Below are 23,449 nucleotides of genomic sequence, written 5' to 3' on the forward strand. Positions count from 1 at the left end.
CGCTGCCTGCTTTCACCAGTTTATTATTGATTACTCTCATTGTACATCTTTACAGTATTGAAGAGTTTAAAATATCCACGACACTCTCTTGTTAAAAGGCGATGAAGTTTGCAGCGTATGCCAGCCATCAGTGTTCTATTTTTAAGGCTTTGTATACCTCAAAGTGTGTCTAAAAGTATCTTGGCAAGAGAAAAAAAAAAAAAAAGCCAAAATTCGCCTAGGCCATTTAAAAGAAACCGAATTGCTGCTAAGAAATAAGTTCAGAAAGCTATGACTCCAGTGGAACACTGTTAGAGTCAAAATTAACTCTCAATGTATTCAGACAGAGTATGCAGATTGGGGCTGATCAAAACAAAGAAAGCACCTTCCTCGTCAAAAGTTAGTCACACAATCCCTTACTGTCACCCTTACCTCGTCCTATGGCTGTCAGGCCTTTTGGTGTGTGCGTGTGTGTGTGTGTGTGTGTGTGTGTGTGTGTGTGTGTGTGTGTGTGTGTGTGTGTGTGTGTGTGTGTGTGTGTGTGTGTGTGTGTGTGTGTGTGTGTGTGTGTGTGAGCCTGGCCCTGCCCCCTCCTCCCCCCTTCCTGCCATCTTATCACTAGACAGAGGGGGGATGGGTTCTCTCTAAAACAAAGTGTCTGTAAAGGTGCCTGCCATCTCTCTCTCTGTTTCTGCTGATACTTACTCTCTTGTTAAAAGGTGATGACGTTTGCAGCGTAAGCCAGCCATCAGTGTTCTAGTTTTAAGGTTTTGCATACCTCAAAGTGTGTCTAAAAGTATCTTGGCAAGAGAAAAAAAGCCAAAATCCGCCTAGGTCATTAAAAAGAAACCGAATTCCACGTTTTACAAATGAACAGACACAAATGCAGACTTGACTACTTGGCAGTTGATTAAAGCAGATGTGTCCTTTTTCATCTCTCAAAGGTTTGGGTCCTGTTCAACACTGGGTACAGAAATATATTCAATATACAGTCATTTGTACGTAAAGATGTTTTAAGTTGTAAGCACTTAGAAATATACATTGATTGCATTTAAAGTGGCTGTAGACAACTTATCATAATGAAGTAATTGATTGCACAAATTTGTAATGGATGTAAAATAAAGACGACATTAGCATTTAAATTGGCTCCCTATAAGAATCGCTTTCTCTATGAAATTATGTCTGGTTCTGAGTAGTGGTCTCCCTTTCACAATAAAAAGCCCAAACACAATACTTTCTGAATCACTGCAGGAAGTAATGTGCTAAAATGCAAATACAAATAGCTTACAGTAGCTCCCAATTAGTTGAACAATCGGAAAACCGCAAGGACTGTGGAAACACCTACTGGCAAAGGATTGTGGATGCAAATTATGCAAAGAGGAAGAAAAAACCTTCTATCTAAAGCTAGATAACACAATCTACGTATTGACAGTATGAGTATAACAAAAACAGTATGCATTTTGATGCAAACGACGATGTTCAGTAAACGATCAATCAAAATCGAAGGATCAAATGTATTTTTAAATGGAGCAGAAATAGAACTAGTCTCCCAGTGCAAGTATCTTGAACAGGGAGTGTCATATTGGACTCGCACTTGACTTTTTAAGAAACATATCCAGAAAGTATCCAATACCATTAAATTCAACTTGCAACATTTTAAACAAATTAGACCTTTTTCTTAACTGTCAATGCTGCAAAGTCATACCTCCACTGTATGATTCTATCCCACATTGAATACTGTTTTACAAACTGGTCGTTTGCTTGTGCCACACACCTGAAACCCATAGAACAGCTGTTCAAGAGAGCTATCCAGGTGTTTGACAGAAAGGCACAGTCATACCACCACTGTACCATCCTTGAAAATCACAATTTCTTGAGTTTTTGACATTTTTATGTCTTTTAAAAGTATGTGTTTTTAAAAAAATAATATTTACATGGGCTGGCCCCCCTCCCCTTGGGGGAATTCATCCACAGAAAACACACTGGACGCAGCACTAGGTCAGAAACCAGAGGAGACTGTGAAGTCCACCACAGACGGACCACCTTTGGACAAAATGTCCTCTCCATTAAAGGCAGCTCATTGTGGAATAGCCCCCCAACTGAGATACGGGATTGTCCCACTCTCAATAGTTTTAAAGGTCAACTTAAAGAATGGTTGAGCAACAAACAGACGTGTAATCACCGCTAAATAAATGCACTTTAACACAGGGGTATCTCCTCTTGCACTTTATGTAGCGCTTTTATCTTATCTTGCACTTTATATATCATAGCTGCTACATTGTACTGCCATGTGGTAAATGCTTGTATGCTGCTCATGCTCTTTCTGCATATCATCTATTTTATTTTTGCTGTATATATATAAATGTCATGTTCTTATATGCTGTATGTGACGGGGCTACAGATGGAAATTAGCTCAGAGCTAAAATCCGGCTCATTTACACTTGTAGGCATTATTTTTGTTTTAAAGTGTTCATCAATGTGCACTAAGGTAGCCCTGAAGAAAATTAAACATTAAAATATGTTATCGATGTCCCCATTCCCAGTTTGTTTTGGGAATAATTGCGATGTTTACTATGTTTTTGGTAGCTCTTAACAAAACAGAATGTTTGTAAAAGACTGCGACTCTAAAAGGCAAGTTTGTGATTTTAACACTGTTTTGATGAAACCATACATTATACAATATTACGACTTTTTGCCATATTTTTAACACAATATACTTGTACCTTTTTTTTTTTTTTTTTGTGGTTGTAGGGCTTCAAGATATTTTGCATGTCATGCATAAACACGGTGTCATCTTTTCCTTCAAACTGACGTGCTGCCCGTTTTACAAAACAAGTTATTTTTCTGCTTCTTCATCCTCTGAATTTTCCTCCCCCGTCCCTCTTCCTTCAGCCAGCACAACAAGAATCAAGGTGGATCTGTGAAATGAAACACCTCTTCCCAAAGCGTGACTTCCCTATTGAGAGCATGCGTCTAGGGCAGTAGGGTCTAAACCAATTGGCCAGATAAACTAACATGCAGAATGTACGGTATGTTTGAAGACTAACCATTTATCCAGTTCAAGCTGTCTTTAAGATGTGACATTGCGCTCTGACTATTTCCCGTAAAATGGTGAAAAACTATTACTTATTCTTAAATTTGACCTCTTGCTGCTTGGTTAAAAATGATAGTTGAAAAATAACTTTAAAAAAAAAAAAGACTCAAACAGCGAGGGACATTATACTGGTGAAAAAACTCTCAATTCTACAGATGACTCTCCACACTCAACGCAATAAGTCCCTCCCTCCACTCAGCAAAGCATCTAAAACTAAGGACCCCACTAAGACGACAGTTTGAAAACTAGCTATGGATCTGAGAAAAACCAAGTCTCCCCCCGTGAGTTGCAGCCAGGAACAAACTCCTGGACTACCATCATCACCACCATTCTGGACACCCGAATCTTGCAGTACTACTGCTGCTTATTTTGCTCCTTGGGCCAAGACGTCTCTGTTTATGGACACAGTGAAATCAGTGTTGGTTGATATTGTGGAGGGGGTGATACATCGGTACAGAGAAGAAATATGCAACGGATGCCGAGTCATTCACCCCGGCCAGAGGCAACACGATTGTGTGAATGACATGCCCGATTTTTTCTTCAGAAACAATTACAACACGTTAATGAAAAGACTCTGGCTCACCGACTCCATTACTGAGATCGACCAGACTCTTATTGATAAAGAAATTTTCACGGATGATTGGATGATCCAAGGCGCTTCGGAGGCTTTTCTGCACAATCTCAAAAATTGTAGACGCCTCAAGGAGAGACTTGAAAAGATCCATGCCGAGTTGGATGGAGAAGAAGAAGACTAATAACCTGCGGTTGGTTGAAGCCAGGGATTTTTTCTTTTTCGATACATTGACTTTTTCTTTAAAGTAAAATAAAAATGGGGAACTACGATGCAAAACGCTCTGTATATATTGATCAGAATGTAGTCAATGCCCTTTTAATAAGTGTGGTGATGAGGACGATTGAAAACAGAGTGAATAGTGATCCCCGTGTAAACAGAATGGCTGAAGTTTGTAAACTAGAAGACATTTTGGATATCGTTCGTTCTGGCAGTACTATTCCTGGTCATTGGGAAACGATTGTAAACGAAACATTTAAAGTGGTCCTGGAATCTTCATTTTCCGAAACATTCTGTAACATTACCGAAGAAATGAAACAAACATCAAAAGTGTATCATGTGCTCTCATTGTATGCTCTGTTTGTAGATGTAATGCATCTTTGTGTCAAAAACAGCATACACATGAATATTTTGACTGAAGTGAAAAAACTCCATCATGATATTTCCAGTAATCTGGGGAATTCTAAGCTGGAGACGGTCCTGGGGATGTTACAATCAGTATAACTATTGATTTTGTGTGTGAAAATGTTTAAATGTAAATAGGACATCTTTTTTTTTAAATAAAAAAAAGTGTTTTTTACATTTTAAAAACTGTTGTCTTCATTATAGCAAGGGGAGCGTGTCTGATACATGTGTATTACAGTCCTTCACATGCACTGTTGTCTTCATTATAACAAGGGGAGGGTAACAGTGAAGATGTATGATACATGTGTATTGAAACGTGCGTATTATACCCCCACAGAAACACAGAAACATGGAAACACAGAAACACAGAAAACACTGAAACCACTGAAACACTGAAAAAACACAGAAACACTGAAACACCGACACACAGAAACACCGAAACACAGAGACACAGAATTACAGAAACACAGAAACACAGAAACACAGAGACACAGAAACACAGAAACACAGAAACATGGAAACACAGAAAACACAGAAACACAGAAACACAAAAACACTGAAACACCGACACACCGAGACACAGAACCACAGAAACACAGAAACACAAAAACACAGAGAAACACAGAAACACAAAAACACAAAAACACTGAAACACCGACACACCGAGACACAGAAACACAAAAACACTGAAACACCGACACACCTAGACACAGAACCACAGAACCACACAAACACAGAAACACAAAAACACAGAAACACAAAAACACAGACACAAAGAAAACACAGAAACACAAAAACACAGAAACACCGACACACAGAAACACAGAAAACACAGAAACACAGAACCACAGAACCACAGAAAACACAGAAAACACAGAAACACAGAAACACAAAAAACACAAAAACACTGAAACACCGACACACAGAAACACCGAAAACACAAAAAACAGGCTTGTGTGCTAGTCTGGTTTTTGAATAAACACATCAGTATTTTAAAAAGTCGATGGGAGGCTGATACTATTTGACTTTTTAAAATAATGATGTGTTTATTCAAAAACCAGACTAGCACACAAGCCTGTTTTTTGTGTTTTCGGTGTTTCTGTGTGTCGGTGTTTCAGTGTTTTTGTGTTTTTTGTGTTTTTGTGTTTCTGTGTTTCTGTGTTTTCTGTGTTTTCTGTGGTTCTGTGGTTCTGTGTTTCTGTGTTTTCTGTGTTTCTGTGTGTCGGTGTTTTTGTGTTTCTGTGTTTTCTTTGTGTCTGTGTTTTTGTGTTTCTGTGTTTCTGTGTTTTTGTGTTTCTGTGTTTGTGTGGTTCTGTGGTTCTGTGTCTCGGTGTGTCGGTGTTTCAGTGTTTCTGTGTTTTTGTGTTTCTGTGTTTCTCTGTGTTTTTGTGTTTCTGTGTTTCTGTGTTTCTGTGGTTCTTTGTCTCGGTGTGTCGGTGTTTCAGTGTTTTTGTGTTTTTGTGTTTTTGTAATTCTGTGTTTCTGTGTTTTCTGTGTTTCCATGTTTCTGTGTTTCTGTGTTTCTGTGTCTCTGTGTTTCTGTGTTTCTGTGTTTCTGTAATTCTGTGTCTCTGTGTTTCTGTGTTTCTGTGTCTCTGTGGTTCTGTGTTTCTGTGTTTCTGTAGTTCTGTGTCTCGGTGTTTCGGTGTTTCTGTGTGTCGGTGTTTCAGTGTTTCTGTGTTTTTTCAGTGTTTCAGTGGTTTCAGTGTTTTCTGTGTTTCTGTGTTTCCATGTTTCTGTGTTTCTGTGGGGGTATAATACGCACGTTTCAATACACATGTATCATACATCTTCACTGTTACCCTCCCCTTGTTATAATGAAGACAACAGTGCATGTGAAGGACTGTAATACACATGTATCAGACACGCTCCCCTTGCTATAATGAAGACAACAGTTTTTAAAATGTAAAAAACACTTTTTTTTATTTAAAAAAAAAAATGTCCTATTTTCATTTAAACATTTTCACACACAAAATCAATAGTTATACTGATTGTAACATCCCCAGGACCGTCTCCAGCTTAGAATTCCCCAGATTACTGGAAATATCATGATGGAGTTTTTTCACTTCAGTCAAAATATTCATGTGTATGCTGTTTTTGACACAAAGATGCATTACATCTACAAACAGAGCATACAATGAGAGCACATGATACACTTTTGATGTTTGTTTCATTTCCTCGGTAATGTTACAGAATGTTTCGGAAAATGAAGATTCCAGGACCACTTTAAATGTTTCGTTTACAATCGTTTCCCAATGACCAGGAATAGTACTGCCAGAACGAACGATATCCAAAATGTCTTCTAGTTTATAAACTTCAGCCATTCTGTTTACACGGGGATCACTATTCACTCTGTTTTCAATCGTCCTCATCACCACACTTATTAAAAGGGCATTGACTACATTCTGATCAATATATACCGAGCGTTTTGCATAGTAGTTCCCCATTTTTATTTTACTTTAAAGAAAAAGTCAATGAATCGAAAAAGAAAAAATCCCTGGCTTCAACCAACCGTTTATTAGTCTTCTTCTTCTCCATCCAACTGGGCATGGATCTTTTCAAGTCTCTCCTTGAGGCGTCTACAATTTTTGAGATTGTGCAGAAAAGCCTCCGAAGCGCCTTGGATCATCCAATCATCCGTGAAAATTTCTTTATCAATAAGAGTCTGGTCGATCTCAGTAATGAAGTCGGTGAGCCAGAGTCTTTTCATTAACGTGTTGTAATTGTTTCTGAAGAAAAAATCGGGCATGTCATTCACACAATCGTGTTGCCTCTGGCCGGGGTGACTGACTCGGCATCCGTTGCATATTTCTTCTCTGTACCGATGTATCACCCCCTCCACAATATCAACCAACGCTGATTTCACTGTGTCCATAAACAGAGACGTCTTGGCCCAAGGAGCAAAATAAGCAGCAGTAGTACTGCCAGATTCGGGTGTCGAGAATGGTGGTGATGATGGTAGTCCGGGAGTTTGTTCCTGGCTGCAACTCACAGGGGGAGACTTGGTTTTTCTCAGATCCATAGCTAGTTTTCAAACTGTCGTCTTAGTGGGGTCCTTAGTTTTAGATGCTTTGCTGAGTGGAGGGAGGGACTTATTGCGTTGAGTGGGGGGAGTTATCTGTAGAATTGAGAGTTTTTTCACCAGTATAATGTCCCTTGCTGTTTGAGTCTTTTTTTTTTGATAGTTATTTTTCAACTATCATTTTCAACCAAGCAGCAAGAGGTCAAATTTAAGAATAAGTAATAGTTTTTCACCATTTTACGGGAAATAGTCAGAGCGCAATGTCACATCTTAAAGACAGCTTGAACTGGATAAATGGTTAGTCTTCAAACATACCGTACATTCTGCATGTTAGTTTATCTGGCCAATTGGTTTAGACCCTACTGCCCTAGACGCATGCTCTCAATAGGGAAGTCAGGCTTTGGGAAGAGGTATTTCATTTCACAGATCCACCTTGATTCTTGTTGTGCTGGCTGAAGGAAGAGGGGCGGGGGAGGACAATTCAGAGGATGAAGAAGCAGAAAAATAACTTGTTTTGTAAAACGGGCAGCACGTCAGTTTGAAGGAAAAGATGACACCGTGTTTATGCATGACATGCAAAATATCTTGAAGCCCTACAACCACAAAAAAAAAAAAAAAAAGGTACAAGTATATTGTGTTAAAAATATGGCAAAAAGTCGTAATATTGTATTATGTATTGTTTCATCGAAACAGTGTTAAAATCACAAACTTGCCTTTTAGAGTCGCAGTCTTTTACAAACATTCTGTTTTGTTAAGAGCTACCAAAACATAGTAAACATCGCAATTATTCCCAAAACAAACTGGGAATGGGGACATCGATAACATATTTTAATGTTTAATTTTCTTCAGGGCTACCTTTGTGGACATTGATGAACACTTTAAAACAAAAATAATGCCTACAAGTGTAAATGAGCCGGATTTTAGCTCTGAGCTAATTTCCATCTGTAGCCCCGTCACATACAGCATATAAGAACATGACATTTATATATATACAGCAAAAATAAAATACATGATATGCAGAAAGAGCATGAGCAGCATACAAGCATTTACCACATGGCAGTACAATGTAGCAGCTATGATATATAAAGTGCAAGATAAGATAAAAGCGCTACATAAAGTGCAAGAGGAGATACCCCTGTGTTAAAGTGCATTTATTTAGCGGTGATTACACGTCTGTTTGTTGCTCAACCATTCTTTAAGTTGACCTTTAAAACTATTGAGAGTGGGACAATCCCGTATCTCAGTTGTCCACAATGAACTGCCTTTAATGGAGAGGACATTTTGTCCAAAGGTGGTCCGTCTGTGGTGGACTTCACAGTCTCCTCCGGTTTCTGACCTAGTGCTGCGTCCAGTGTGTTTTCTGTGGATGAATTCCCCCAAGGGGAGGGGGGCCAGCCCATGTAAATATTATTTTTTTAAAAACACATACTTTTAAAAGACATAAAAATGTCAAAAACTCAAGAAATTGTGATTTTCAAGGATGGTACAGTGGTGGTATGACTGTGGCTTTCTGTCAAACACCTGGATAGCTCTCTTGAACAGCTGTTCTATGGGTTTCAGGTGTGTGGCACAAGCAAACGACCAGTTTGTAAAACAGTATTCAATGTGGGATAGAATCATACAGTGGAGGTATGACTTTGCAGCATTGACAGTTAAGAAAAAGGTCTAATTTGTTTAAAATGTTGCAAGTTGAATTTAATGATATTGGATACTTTCTGGATATGTTTCTTAAAAAGTCAAGTGCGAGTCCAATATGACACTCCCTGTTCAAGATACTTGCACTGGGAGACTTCTATTTCTGCTCCATTTAAAAATACATTTGATCCTTCGATTTTGATTGATCGTTTACTGAACATCGTCGTTTGCATCAACATGCATACTGTTTTGGTTGTACTCATACTGTCAATACGTAGATTGTGTTATCTAGCTTTAGATAGAATGTTTTTTCTTCCTCTTTGCATAATTTGCATCCACAATCCTTTGCCAGTAGGTGTTTCCACAGTCCTTGCGGTTTTCCGATTGTTCAACTAATTGGGAGCTACTGTAAGCTATTTGTATTTGCATTTTAGCACATTACTTCCTGCAGTGATTCAGAAAGTATTGTGTTTGGGCTTTTTATTGTGAAAGGGAGACCACTACTCAGAACCAGACATAATTTCATAGAGAAAGCGAGTCTTATAGGGAGCCAATTTAAATGCTAATGTCGTCTTTATTTTACATCCATTACAAATTTGTGCAATCAACTACTTCATTATGATAAGTTGTCTACAGCCACTTTAAATGCAATCAATGTATATTTCTAAGTGCTTACAACTTAAAACATCTTTACGTACAAATGACTGTATATTGAATATATTTCTGTACCTAGTGTTGAACAGGACCCAAACCTTTGAGAGATGAAAAAGGACACATCTGCTTTAATCAACTGCCAAGTAGTCAAGTCTGCATTTGTGTCTGTTCATTTGTAAAACGTGGAATTCGGTTTCTTTTTAATGACCTAGGCGGATTTTGGCTTTTTTTCTCTTGCCAAGATACTTTTAGACACACTTTGAGGTATGCAAAGCCTTAAAACTAGAACACTGATGGCTGGCATACGCTGCAAACGTCATCACCTTTTAACAAGAGAGTAAGTATATAAAACGTTATTTTGTATATTTTACACATCAGCAGAAACAGAGAGAGAGAGAGATGGAAGGAAGGGGTGAGGAAGTCTCCCCCAACTCTACAGACACAGGCCATAGAAAAGAGGAAAGTGTGACATTAGGAAGGCAAAAGGTGTTTTCTTTGTTCTGATCAGACCGAATCCGCATACTCTGTCTGAAATACCTGGAGAGTTACTTTTGTTAGAGCTTTCAGAGCTTTCTGAACTTATTTCTTAGCAGCTCTGGGCATTTTTGTGTTGTATTGTATACAGTTGAAAAGTGCACAGATAAACAGTCAAGCATGGGCGGTAAAAATGTGTCTCCTCAGGCTCTCTAATACACACACAGTCATCTCTCAAACGAGGTGCCTGCCTGCTTTCCAGGACTTTTTACAGCCTCTGGCCGACTGCAGGGCCATGGGGTGTTAAGACAGGCACCTATAGCTCTGGAGTGAAGGTCTCCCCACACACACACACACACACACACACACACCTCCTTGGGAGGACATCAGTGAAGGTCCCCACACCCACACACACACAAACACACACACACACTTGGGGGGCGGGCCCAACTGTCACTTTTTATGCATACTAATGTGATTGAAACATTTTTTATGATACACCATAAGGCGCAACAGTGGGGGCTTTTCACACCTGTGAATACACATCAACCCCCTCCTATCGACGGATCTCACACCTACTTGGGATATCACACCTACTTGAGATCTCACACCTCGAACAAAGGGGAGGCGGGACTTAGCTCATTAGCATAAGTAGGTAGAGGTGTGACCTGTCACAGCACCTGTCACTTTCTATGAATACTAATGAGACGAAAGCGGGATGAATCTTACTACTCATGTGGGCACAACACGTTTTGACCGTTTGACCCAGATTAATTGGCTATACCATATCCATATGATATCACCCGAGGAAGTCGTCATACTTATAGATATATAAATATATATGTGTCAAAGCTGTAATCAGATTAGAAGTTGTATTAATTATACTATATATATATATATATATATATAGCCTGTGTTGTATATACACACAAATGAGCAACTTTGTGTGTAAAATAACAAGTTGTATTGTAGTGTTTATTTTAGTGTTGTTTTATGCTTATCCACATTTTGATTTCAGAGCACAGGAGAATGCTGGGCACAACATAAAGCTCAACAGTGAAGCTGGCAATGCTGAACAAAACCATGTAGAGTTATAATATTTATTCAGCTGAAAAAGTCAAAGCTCTACAAAAATGTAATTAAAAATACATAAGCATTTCAGGTAGAAATCATCATTTTATAGAGAAATTCACAAAAATAAGAAATGAAACCTAAAAGAGATTAACACAGTTAACACATGTATACCTCTGATGGCTGGCATAGGTGGAACAAATAGTGACAACAAATGTAAATACAATTTATATAGATTAAAAGGTAATATATATAATATTGATTGCATTTATTATATTAAAAAATCCACCAGACATGAACAGGAAAGCCCTCTGAAGGCATTTCATGGTTTGAAAAAAAGTTGAGGATGGGGTCCAGACAGTTCAATCAGGAGAGACTTCATTTTGTTTAAAGAACATTTATTGACACATGTCATATGATAAATGTTAAGTCTTTGGCGATTAGACCTTGATCCTGAAATCTTATATCTAAAGGGGGAAAAGCCGTGAGCATATAGGGAACCCCCCGGGGTCTAGACACTGGTGATGATGATGCTGAAGATCTGGATTTGATGAGGAGATGGGATGAAGAGGAGGTGTGATGAGGGTTTTGGATTAGCTCTCCTGGCTCTGGATATGATGAACGGAGGTGGGTGGAGAGGAGGCGGGCAGCAGCATGTACACCTGCAATCACAGCTGACTGCAGGAGAGAGGAGAACCATTTTAAAGTTTGGCTGCAGCACGGTGATTAGCTGCTGGAGAATGAGGTGAATGTAATAGGTTAAAGACAGCGCCCGTGATGAGCTGATTATAAGCAGCTGCGGAGTGAATGTATACATACCCAGTCTTCCTGAAAGAACTTGTGCTGAGCTTCATATAGTGACAAGTATTCAACAGTTCTTCCTGTTGACAGAAGATGGCACTTTTCTGAGAGGGAGCAAGCTGGCAGACACTGGACAGTGGCAAACCAACAGATGAAACAGGAATCCATCTGAGAGGCTATGTGGAAAAGGATAACAAATAATGTCATCAAGACATGAACATATTTAACCACTATCATTCAATTCTGTAATTGCAGGTTTGTTAGCATGATATTTCAAACATAAATGGCCTGTCTTAGTTTAAAGCCCACTAACCACGTCAAAGTGCAGGCCATGAGTGAGGGCACAACAACGATCACAAACAGTATATACACACACGAGACAACACTTACATACATATAAATAACTTACATATACAATGAACAATAAACATTTAACAAATACAATGTTTGGGTAGTTATTTTAATACATTGAATATATTGAATACATTTAACACATTGAACACTTTGAATACATTGAATACATCATACATTTAACATAAATAACTCAATTAAAATGTACAATAACTAAACCCTTAACTACATCTCCAGTGTGGCAATATTTCAACAAGATTTGGTATCAGATATGAAAAAGAAAACTGACCTGTTGAGAGTTTTGCGTGTCCATGTTCAGTACAGACTTGTTAAGCGTACTCCAAGTAGTATGTTGAACACAGACTTGCAAACAAAATACACCAAATTGGTCAGTTACAGTTGAAAGAAGCTTGGGATGTTGCTGTTGACATTCACATAAATCGTTCCACTGTTGAAAACCATGTGTTGGGTTTCTTAACAATAAATAAACAGAGGACTTTGACATACATTCAAATCCACATATAGAAGGAAATATCGAATAAATATGTTTACTTACAACAGTCATAAGGAAAAGAAACACGTACAGAGCTCATACACATATAGAAGAAGATATAGAATAAATATGTTTACTTACAACAGTCATAAGGAAAAGAAAACAAGTACAGAGCTACTAAGAGCTAATTACTAGCTAGCCGCTAGCTGCTAACTGCCGCCTCGTTAATATCAAACTCCATGCTGTCATGAACGCGCGGTGCTGTTACGTGTACGGCACGCAAATTGACGTGCTTGATGTGAACGAGCATTTTGGGAGCATGGTTAAAGCTGCGCATGCACTATGAGCGCACATACGGGTACTTCTCAGGCATGCCGGGTAATCTGTGACGTTTCGCTCTCTCGAAAGTTGGGCCATTTTATCATCATGCGCAAATTAGCAACTCTCATAGGAATGAATGAGGCCCCGCCTCCCACGCTGTATCCAGTTCTTATTATACATCCATGAGTCCAATTCGAGAAGGCGATTCGCCATTAAAAGAAGAAGAAGAAGAAGAAGAAGAAGAAGAAGAAGAAGAAGAAGAAGAAGACGACGACGACATTGAACCCTCCTTGACACGAAGTTCCTCGAGGTAAACCCGTTTTCTGTAATGTAATGAAGAAATTTACAGTGTTTTTAAAAATGATTTCAGCCTTTGCATCACTTTACACAGCACCATGTGTCGACATACAAGCTTACGCGTGCAAATTATTTGCTAGTTAAACCGTGAACTGCTCAGTTAGCATCATTGAGTTAGCCTTAGCTAACTTCTGTCATTTTACGGAGCTGTTGCAGTTTAAAATCAATCGATAGTAACATAGTTGATCATGTTGTAAATAGAACGGGGCTTCTTCAGTTTTTTGACAGTATTTTGGGTTTTAAAGCTTAAATTCACTCTTCGAGCCGATCTGAGATCTGCTCAGATATTTGTCCCGTTGATATTTAAACAGAAATTACCACTAGCCGATACATGATCCAGTATATTCTGTGCATTAACCAAAAGTAAAAACGCATTAGCAGATACAGGTTACCAAAAGACATGCATCTGAAGATGATATGTTGTACATTAGGAATTCATAATAACTGAATTATTGTTAAAACCAGGGGTGGGGTTTCAAAGGAGATCTACATACTCTTGTTCCTCCATTGCTAATAGAATAACATCAATGCCCTATACCAAAACATTTTAATCATACCTTTCCCTCATAATGATGATGTTGGTCTAATCTTTAATTAACTTAATATTAGGCTAGTTTAAATTACAGCTACACCTATGATCTAACTAACACCTTTTTTTGTTTCAGCACAATGTCGAAAGAAACTGAAAAAACCAAACAAACTAGAAGCTCTTCTTCTGCTTGGGGATGCATATGTTGAGGACACACAGGCAAGTTTCTTGTTTTTTTTATACCCAAAGTGTCATTATTTAAATCCAGTTAGTTAATGCCCATTTTTTTCTCCCCCTGTGTTTCATTACATTCCATGTCCATAAAGAAACTCAACAAGGAGACTCAACAAGGAGACTCAACAAGGAGACTCAACAAGGAGACTCAACAAGGAGACGCAAAAAGAAGACGCAAAAAGAAGACGCAAAAAGAAGACGAACCACGTCCAAAAGTGACCTGGTGGAAGAGAGACCAAGATGGGCAACGTGTGGCCAGCAGCAAACGAAGGAAAAAAAGTTATTCTAATGGTTAGTCTACATTTTATGAATTTAATCAAAGTCAGTATATGTGAGTTAAAGTAGCCACTGGTTTAATAATGCTGTTGATACTTCATATTTATTTGCACATCGATTTTGTCAGAGGACTAAGGACTAAAATCAATAAGTGGATGTAAATGACATGATAATGCAAAAATACATTGAGCTTTGATATTTTTCATGTTTGCTGAAGGTTGGTGTTTTTGTAACATTTCTTTAAATCTGTCAATTAGCTAAAATAATCTGTTTAATGGGTTTGAATAATTTCCCCCCCAAACAAATGGTACTCCTCCATGCAGTAGTTCCACCATAACAACACCATGTCTAAGCTACCAAGATCCTGGTAAGAAAAAAGCTACTTTTGAAGACTTTTTCTAGATAAGGTATGTTTCATATGAAATGTTTTCCTCATGGTATGTATTTATATTTCTGTATTTAAAGATTTTAATATGCAGAGACTTGAAGACCTTCTACGGGACTCTGAGACCATTAAGGAGCAAGATGTTGGCAATGTGCCACCATTGTCATCTTGGACTCAAAGGCAAAAAGAGTTTCAACAGTGTTGTTAACAGGCGAGGCCACAGAACGTTGACAACTTATTAATAACTAAGAATATCGTCAAGATGACCTGCAATCACTTTTTCCTGGAGGAAGCTGTCTTCCGTTGTGAGGAATGTATGCCATCAGAGTGGTTTTGTGCAGAGTGTGATATCTTGGTTCATACAAAACACACTCTGCACAGTAGGCAAACCACCTGTAATGGATTTTACAAGTACATTCCTCCAACAGAGTCTGTGAAACTCAAGGATGGCAAATACATCATTTCTAAACAAGGTTAGTGTCCCATTTTTTAAAATTGATCAGCCCTTTTTCCCCTCACAAAAAAACTCATTTTAATCTCAAATTGCATTCTGTTATCATAGTGCTCGCTTACAGTATTGTTAAATCTCATCCTGATTGTACTTTGACCTTGCAGATCGTTTGCTTCCAGCATCCTTTCCTTCAAGGATATGTTCTTGTGAAGTTTTCGATGTTGCAGTCTCTGTTGGTAGACCTATCATATTGGTGTGCATAAATGGTAGGTTTTGGTGAAATTATTTGTTTTAAAGTATTTTTTAACTAATACATTACTCTAATTCATTGTTATTGTTTTTTTCTTTATGTGTTCTTAGGCCGTTGCGATCTTAATGTTCCAGAGCTAACATGCAAACATTGCACTAAGAAATGGGGTCCAGAATTCAATGACTTGGTTAGGAGTGGATACTGGCAAGCTACCATGCAAGCACAGACCCTGTTACACCAAGATCTGTTCCATTCCTTTGAGGCTATGAAGACGGCAGCTCCAGGAATGTCTAGACAAGCCTTTACTGCAATGTTGGACCAGAGAACAAAACAGTTTGGAAGAGTAAGTACAAATGTGAAGCTGAAAGACAAATACATGTATTATCATAATAAATATATTTATGGCCAAATATGGATGAGCGAGATATGATACAAAATATGATAACATATATAATGTATTTTTATTTCAGACTGGCAAGGTGAACGCAGATGCTTTTCAGAGAAGCTTTTTGCAGTATGTGTACTGCACATTTGAAGAGAATAAACTTCTGGGTAAAGAGCCATTTGTCTGTCCAGCCTGTAGCCCTGAAATGGTGGCTGTTTCAGTCGATGGCAATAGGAAACTTTACAGGTTCCAGAAAACAAACCAGTACGTTTTTTACATTGACACAGCAATTGTCCTTAGTCCTTGTATTTTAATTTGACATTGGGATTGCTATTTTTATTTATTTTTTACATTACATGTCATTTGTTAGACGCTTTTATCCAAAGCGACTTACATACATTCAGTACAGTGGACAATCCCCACAGGAGCAATTAGTAGCTATAGTTCTTTCCTGTTATATAGCTGTTAAAACTACAACTGTTGAATCTAAAATATTTATGTTAGACTTTATAACCTTGTTTTGAAAGATGTGCTATAAATATAATAATTATTATTATTATTATTATTACTATGTTCAATTTGTAACCAGAGTGGTTATCTATAATTATTTTTCTTATAGGAGTGAAGAGCCAGGCTTCTTTGACGGAGTGTTTTTAGCCCAAGACTCTGAGGTTTCCACTTTTGTGGAGGATGTTTGAGGGGCTGTCCAAAGTGTGAGTTTTAAATTAAGCAGAGCAAAATGTATCTCACCTTTTTTAATAACTAATTGAAGTTACAATACAGTAGTAGTAACACAGTTGCCTTCATATTTTTTGGGAGATAGAAGGGTTGAGACCAGATGACAGGGTGATGAGGTTAGCAATGCGGTCAAACTGTCACAAACATTATTGCTGTAAAACTGGATTGAAAAAATAGCTAAATTCTAATCTAGAATATATTACACATTTGGAGCCTTCCAATTATCCAAAAACGGGTTTGTTATTATCCAGGGAGTTGCATATCCAGGTGAATCTGGCAGTCGAGCACAAAACACTTGTGTATAATAGTTTATATGTTTGATAATACCGTCAGTTGGTCCCACTATCCAGTGTTTTGAAATAACTTCTGATAATGATTCTCTAAAAACGATTTACTTAGGTAGACTGCAGGAAAAGCAATGTGTGGGGAATCTCACTGGACAGCAGCAAGGGAGACCTCTAAGCGAGCCAACAAGTTGGATGAAGAAGGTGTTGAAATTGCTGTGTGTAGGCATGGATTTCTTCTCAAAGGTTGGTAGTTGTCTTGATCATTTTCAATTAAAATATTTGTAGATAATCTGAAGCCTTACCTTCAATCTGCTTTGTACTCACTATTTTTATTTATTTTTTAAAAAGCTTTAAATATGTAGAGGGGAAATCTTTGCCTATCCGATGTTTCTCCAAAAAGAGTTCCAGAGTGCCTCATTTTTGGCAATGGACGTGACGTGTCGGTATGTACCATATCTTGACAAAGTGTCAGAAGCCTTGCCTCATCTTCAGCCCCTAAAGGAAATTAGACATTGCTTGTCTGTGATGCATGCCAAAGCCCACAACACCAAATGCGAGGTGAGGATTTCAATTACTTAAACAACAATTAATGATAAATCTGACCAATACACATGAGTCTGAACTGATCCAAGAGAATGTTTTAAGTTATGAGTTGTTGACCTTGAGATTTGCATCAACATTGATTACCTCATGCTTTAGATTATTTGGAATGCACGGAACCAGGAGGATGCCGGCAACACTCTTGGTGAAGAAGTGGAACAAGTAAACAGCTTCTTATCCAGATGTGGCCTAACAACTAAATACATGGCCAAGTCAGGTTTGTGAACTTGTTTGGGCCCTGCCTTCCTGTAAATGTACACATTTATATTTTTGTAACATTGTAATGAGATGTATTCTTCTTCACAGCAAGAACTGACATGCTCACAGTCCATGCTATGGGCTGGAATCATCACAAAGACAATGGCCTCCACATTGCCATGTCCTCTAGATTCAAAAAAGTATGTTTGTGTATTGAAATGGAGATAACTATTTTAAGCTGTAAAATTTGACATTTAAGTCCACCCAATATATATAAAAATTACACCCCCATATAGACATTGCAGTGGTGCAGGACTAGAGCTAAGAAATTCATTAAATATGTTATTGTGTTAATTTCCTCCTTAAAATGCATACTTTTGGTTTATTTTCATTGAATTATTTTATAAAATGGCATGATTCTGTTTTGCTATTTTGCAGACAGCAGAAAAGACAGAGGCTGTAACTGAGAGCCTGAAGAAAATGCAGGACCAGTTGAATTGCTCTGATGACATGCTAGAACTGTGGGTTGATGATGTCAAACAGTGGGCCAGTAAAGGTAAGAACAATGCTGTTTTGACGTATACATAGATGGAGTCGGTTCATAAAAACTAAATAATGCTGTCCAAATTAAACGTTGTCCTTTAGTGTGCCTGTTAATGTGCCTGTTAGTGTGCCTGTTAGTGTGCGATGTGCAAATAAAAGGCCTTGATTGTGTTTGAAACTTGTTTTCCTCTTTTTATCTTATTCATTTAGGAAGTGCATCAGCCAGTCCTGCAGATGCTGGTTGTTTGCAGATCTCAATAGAAGCACTCTTTGTGAGCATTTGCCAGAAAAAGCACTACCTTTACAGACAAAATGGTAAGCATTTTGGGACATTTATTGGTTGTGTTGATTAAATCCCGTCAGCTCTTTTGTAATCTATGTTTTACTCTCATTACAGATCGTAAAAAAAGGCGTCAAAAGATTGTCCAAAAGGTTGCCCAAGAAAAGAAAAGGTTGCTAGAGGACATCCACAAGTACAACCAGCAACCTGATGGTGACCCGATTGACACCAACACGGTTGTGGAGAAACTCTCAACCAAATCTGCAGAGAGCATGATCTGGCCTTGGCAGGAACCCAACAGAGGTGCTGTATAAAGATTTTACTTCTAATCTACAAAACTGTAGTAATACAATTTGTTCATTAATGTGAAATGTTTATATTCATTCTCAGACGGTGTGGACATTCTCACTAAGAAGGGGCTGTTTGACCAAAAAATGCTTCTGTCACGACTGACAGAAGAAAAGCAGATCCTTGTGAAGGAGATGATGCAGCACTGTCAGTACCTCAAGGACTCTGTATCAAAGGTCCAGACACTGATGGCCCCAGTTTCATTGATCACACAGACAGGAAGTAAGTGAACCACATTGATTTATTCACTTTAAAATACATAAGTCAATGTTTTTCAAACAAGCAAAGGCAAACACACTTTAAAGAAGATTTTATCCATCTGTTTGTTTTTATTTGAGTCTGACTGCATTCTAGTCTTTCTTGACCTAAATACGTTTTCTCTGAATAATTTTCACAATTTATATGTTTGCTATATAACTTGTAGGCTATCCGAATGGAATCACAGAGGAGGGGTACAAGGGCCTTATGTGTCTTCTAAGGAGAAATCTGCATGACCTCAGACTCAAACAGCAGACAGTAGCAGGCGCCTACAGAGGAATTCTGGAACCCAGTCCTAGGATGGTGGAGGAGGAGGACGAGGACATGGAAGAAGAAAAAGACTGGCAAAGTGACAACAGCTCAGATGATGAAGATGACGCAGAAGAAGCGACTTGACTTGTGGAAAGTTACTTGGTGCCCTTATGCAGTTCTATAGTTAGAGCGGACATATTATGCTTATTTTCAGGTTCATATTGTGTCCATATATCTGCCTTTACTGTTCTTCATTTTCACAGCTCCCTTCAGCCATTCTGACTTAATAATCAGATTTCAGCTAGCTGACTGTTTTAAGTGAATAAAAAGGTAGTAAAGTGACACCAAACACAAAGCAGTCTAACAACTAACCCGTGGTGTTTAGCTAACTAACAGGCACAACAATAGCACGCTAACAAAGCTAGCTAACATGTAGATGTTTCTGTCTGGATTTGATTAAGTGTGCAGTTTTTACGTTAAAGCTGACATATTAAGCTTATTTGAGTTTGAAATGAGTGCTTCTACTGTGACATGTTTCCATGCTTTAATGTTGAAAAATTACTTTTTTTCTCATATTACCTGTGCTGCAGCACCTCTTTTCTTTACTTTGTCATGTGCATTATCATATATTGTAACCTGTGTTTTGCTACATATGCTCTTTTATCTTACCAAAATAGTAATAAACTTGATTTTGTACATAACTGATGTCTGTAAATATTTACTGATACCCACTTGATATGTTATTACATTATAGAGTTGTCTTCACACATCAAATAATTAGCTTGAACTAAGGTTACAGTCATACCATTTATAACAGAGATTGATATTGGATGTGTAACATAATTCATAACTAACTAGAACCTATGTTGAGGATTGGGAGAGGGACAACAGTTCTTCCAAAAAGCACTGGTAGTGTAAGGGACATCTTAAAGGGTCAGATAATAAAGACAGACATTGGCAGTGTAACGTTGTTGTAATGTGTAAAGCCCTAACCAGTGTTGGGCAAGTTACTTACAAAATGTAATATATTACATATTACTTATTACTCTCTTTTGAAAGTAATAAGTTACATTACAATATTACTGTCTCTGGAATGTAATGAGTTACACTACTTTAGTTACTTTTTAGTTACTTTCACCAAAAAAAAACCGCAAAAGAATGGCTAGGTATTTTAAATGCTAAAATGTAGTTATTGTACATCCAGTGAAGGGCAATGTGGTATAGCATAACAACTGTTGGTCCTTAAGGCTACTAACAACTTTTATTACACGGCTTAGTTGAATACTCGATTCTGATTGTAAATTCTTAACATGTGACACGTTGTTAATACAGCAGTGCAGGCCACTGTCAAGGACTATAATGAAGATCTCTAAGGAGGATCAAGAAAGAGAAAGGAAAAGAGGTTAAAAGACGGAGCGCTGGACGTCAGATAAATCACCAGAAGAAGGCAGAGAGGAAGTAAACCATAACAGGACACGGAATGGGCTCTGTATTTTGTTTAGTATATGGCCAAGTACAGGCCCGGTTCCAGAACAAAATGACTCAGGGTGCATCTGAGATTACAGGGGGCGCAGCAGTAGTAGCTTTACATGAGCAATAGTGGCCGGCAACAGCAATGAAAAATAGCATTGATGGTCCCCAATGAACAGATTATGGCATTTGTTATGTTTTGAAACCAAGCAAGTGAGAACATTTCAAGTGAGTTAAAAGTGCAATCCTGAAATATTTCATATAGTCCAAAGTGGGCTATGGCAAAGAAAAGCACAAAATCTTCAAAACTGTACTGATAAAACAAATGAGAACATATTGTAAATCAAGGCAAATATTATTTGAACCAGCTCATGGTTTGAAATGGCAAACATTGAAAAGCAAAAGTATTATTAAAACCATGTACTACATCACCTTGGTCCCATCTCTGGGAAGAGAATATTTACTGTGCTTAAAAACTGGTATCACATCATCATGTGAGGTTGACTTTGTGACCTGGAGAACATTTCAGCTGCAACATTAGCTCGTTGATAAGCTTGGGATATGAGATATTTTTGTAGCTATTCGTGGTGAAGGCATCTGTGCTATTGTATGCATTATTTTTGACCCAACATTTATACAGGCATGGCAGAATATGGCACTACTTTCACATGAATATTCCATTGTCTATTTGTATACCACGAGCTGCAAAATGACCGCCTAACCCCACTGTACAGGCAGGTACTTGTTTAGACATACCTGGGCAGGCTCTGTTTTGCCGTGGTATCCTGGCACCTGCGGGCCGCAGAGGGGCGTCGTAGTTTCGGGCGACGAAGACTGCTGCTCCGGGGGCGAGGGCGGCGAGTCAGGCGGGAGTAAGCTAGTGTCCACAACGGAGGGTAACGTGATGTCGCCATCTGACCTGTTGCTACTGTCTGCAGTAGATGCAGTGTTGCTGACGTTTAGTGATGGTTGCTTTAACCATTTTCGTATTTGATTATCCACAGATGTGTGTCACTGCTGTGGAAGCACTTTTGAAATGATGCACGCGCAGTGGAGCAGGTCACGTGCACCTGACACAATTTGTTGTTTGTATTTTTTGCTCTGTTCTCTTTTTTGAATAGAGGGTGCATAACATTCAACTGCCCCGAAGATCCCGACGCGAAGCCTGAAGGGTAAACACACCTGGTTTACTAATCTACCCGCACAATTTGTCTGGTGTCGGAATGTCTCGCTATGTTAGTACATTCAACAAAACACCATTTAATGTTGTGTTAAAATGTGTTGTAACTGCGTTACTGAGCATTGTAACGGATAATATATTATCAAAATTTCACTAGTAACGCGTTACATTACTTCGTTACAGCAAAAAGTAATACATTACTGTAACTCCGTTACTTTTGTAATGCGTTACACCCAACACTGGCCCTAACACTGAGTACATCAAAGTAACAATTCAACAATATTAACCACATAGTCACCACTTGTCATAGGCTACTATCGGCTATAAAGTTTAATAGAAATATTACCAAAAATGTACCCAATACCCATTAAAACATCCAAGTTGGATCATTATTTTAAAAAGCTTACTAATCTGAGGCCATGCATAGGAAATATCTCCCGTAGTAAAAACTCATCCACCAGTGGTAAACAAATTTAAATGTATTAAATCGATGTGTGTGGTTGTGGAAATACTGGACGTGACGTTGTGCGATTGCGTTGCCATGCAACAGCTTTGGTTCATGTTAATTTACAAACTCTTCAACTAAAACCCTAGTTATATTTAAAACATTTTTAGAAGGCCTCGCAAAATACTTTAATGTAAATTAAAATGTGAAGGAATGTGTGTATAACAAAATACATCCGTCATAAACACAATACCGGAAACAGACGTAGGCAAGATCCTCAGCTGATTGGATGTTTTAGCCGCAAAGCATGTTGGGATATGGTGTTTATGCGATATGAAATCTGAAAACATGTTTTAAAAATAAAATAATACTTTATTCCTAGTGTGCTTGCTTTTCTCTTTGGAAGTCATCACATAAATGCATTGTAATACACGGTTCAGCTGGATTAAATATTAGACATCTGCCGTTGTTCTCTCTTTATAGAGCCCTGATGAGAAGACAAACTGAAGAACTGCTGCCGAAACATACGTGACGTGGATCATAAATATATCAGCAATTAAACAACATCTTCAATTTATTTGTCACACAATGCGTCTCCTCGCAGTATCAAAACTAATTCGGCTGACTTTTATATTTTGATTGTCAAGTGCCAACAATCAGGCGAGATACTTGATAGTTGGTGCTTGAAAAGACTAAACATTTATCTACAGATCCCTATAAAGTATATTCATTACTTGTTATTCTCTACTAATAGTTAATTAAAGACTGTATGTAATGGCTATTTTGCACATCCCTTTCAGGATTTCGGTTTATTGACATACAGTATCATATACACAACAACATAAAAAACGTTATGCAATGAATGAAAAGCTTGGGTTGCAGGTTCCTCAACA

The 23,449-nt window shown here is 38.1% G+C and overlaps 1 protein-coding gene and 1 long non-coding RNA gene across 8 annotated transcripts; one reads left to right on the forward strand and one right to left on the reverse strand.

Annotated features, from left to right (window-relative positions):
• Positions 1 to 11,139: 11,139 nt before the first annotated feature.
• On the reverse strand, positions 11,140 to 13,149 carry LOC307041990. Of its 2 annotated transcripts, none has more exons than XR_013808964.1 (4): positions 12,911 to 13,149; positions 12,566 to 12,639; positions 11,944 to 12,101; positions 11,140 to 11,802 (listed from the first exon to the last, which is right to left on the reverse strand). It is a non-coding gene; the product is annotated as an uncharacterized lncRNA (long non-coding RNA). The 2 variants fall into 2 exon arrangements; XR_013808965.1 differs by lacking the exon at positions 12,911 to 13,149 and adding an exon at positions 12,833 to 12,850.
• Positions 13,150 to 13,275: 126 nt separating this feature from the next.
• LOC307041989 (uncharacterized protein) lies at positions 13,276 to 19,846 on the forward strand. 6 transcript variants are annotated; one of them, XM_079685609.1, is made up of 18 exons: positions 13,276 to 13,400; positions 14,113 to 14,195; positions 14,303 to 14,501; positions 14,810 to 14,853; positions 14,952 to 15,344; positions 15,487 to 15,588; positions 15,683 to 15,915; positions 16,043 to 16,221; positions 16,577 to 16,670; positions 17,095 to 17,225; positions 17,383 to 17,540; positions 17,682 to 17,799; positions 17,889 to 17,980; positions 18,219 to 18,336; positions 18,534 to 18,638; positions 18,721 to 18,906; positions 18,994 to 19,173; positions 19,376 to 19,846. In XM_079685609.1, the coding sequence occupies exons 10-18, from the start codon at positions 17,114 to 17,116 to the stop codon at positions 19,603 to 19,605; spliced, it is 1,299 nt and encodes a 432-aa protein (XP_079541735.1). In that variant the 5' UTR covers positions 13,276 to 13,400; positions 14,113 to 14,195; positions 14,303 to 14,501; positions 14,810 to 14,853; positions 14,952 to 15,344; positions 15,487 to 15,588; positions 15,683 to 15,915; positions 16,043 to 16,221; positions 16,577 to 16,670; positions 17,095 to 17,113; the 3' UTR covers positions 19,606 to 19,846. The 6 variants fall into 6 exon arrangements, with proteins under 6 accessions (XP_079541735.1, XP_079541736.1, XP_079541737.1 ...); XM_079685610.1 differs by having other exon boundaries at positions 17,099 to 17,225; XM_079685611.1 differs by having other exon boundaries at positions 16,043 to 16,124.
• The last annotated feature ends 3,603 nt before the right edge of the window (positions 19,847 to 23,449 follow it).

This window comes from Notothenia rossii, assembly GCF_949606895.1.
Source record: "Notothenia rossii genome assembly, chromosome: 5".
NCBI lineage: Eukaryota > Metazoa > Chordata > Actinopteri > Perciformes > Nototheniidae > Notothenia > Notothenia rossii.

Coding starts and splice junctions, on each gene's coding strand:
- LOC307041989 (XM_079685609.1), top strand. CDS start 17,114: ATGTGTGGGGAATCTCACTGGACAGCAGCAAGGGAGACCTCTAAGCGA. Junction 17,541..17,681: donor CCCACAACACCAAATGCGAG/GTGAGGATTTCA, acceptor CTCATGCTTTAG/ATTATTTGGAATGCACGGAA. Junction 19,174..19,375: donor ATTGATCACACAGACAGGAA/GTAAGTGAACCA, acceptor TATAACTTGTAG/GCTATCCGAATGGAATCACA.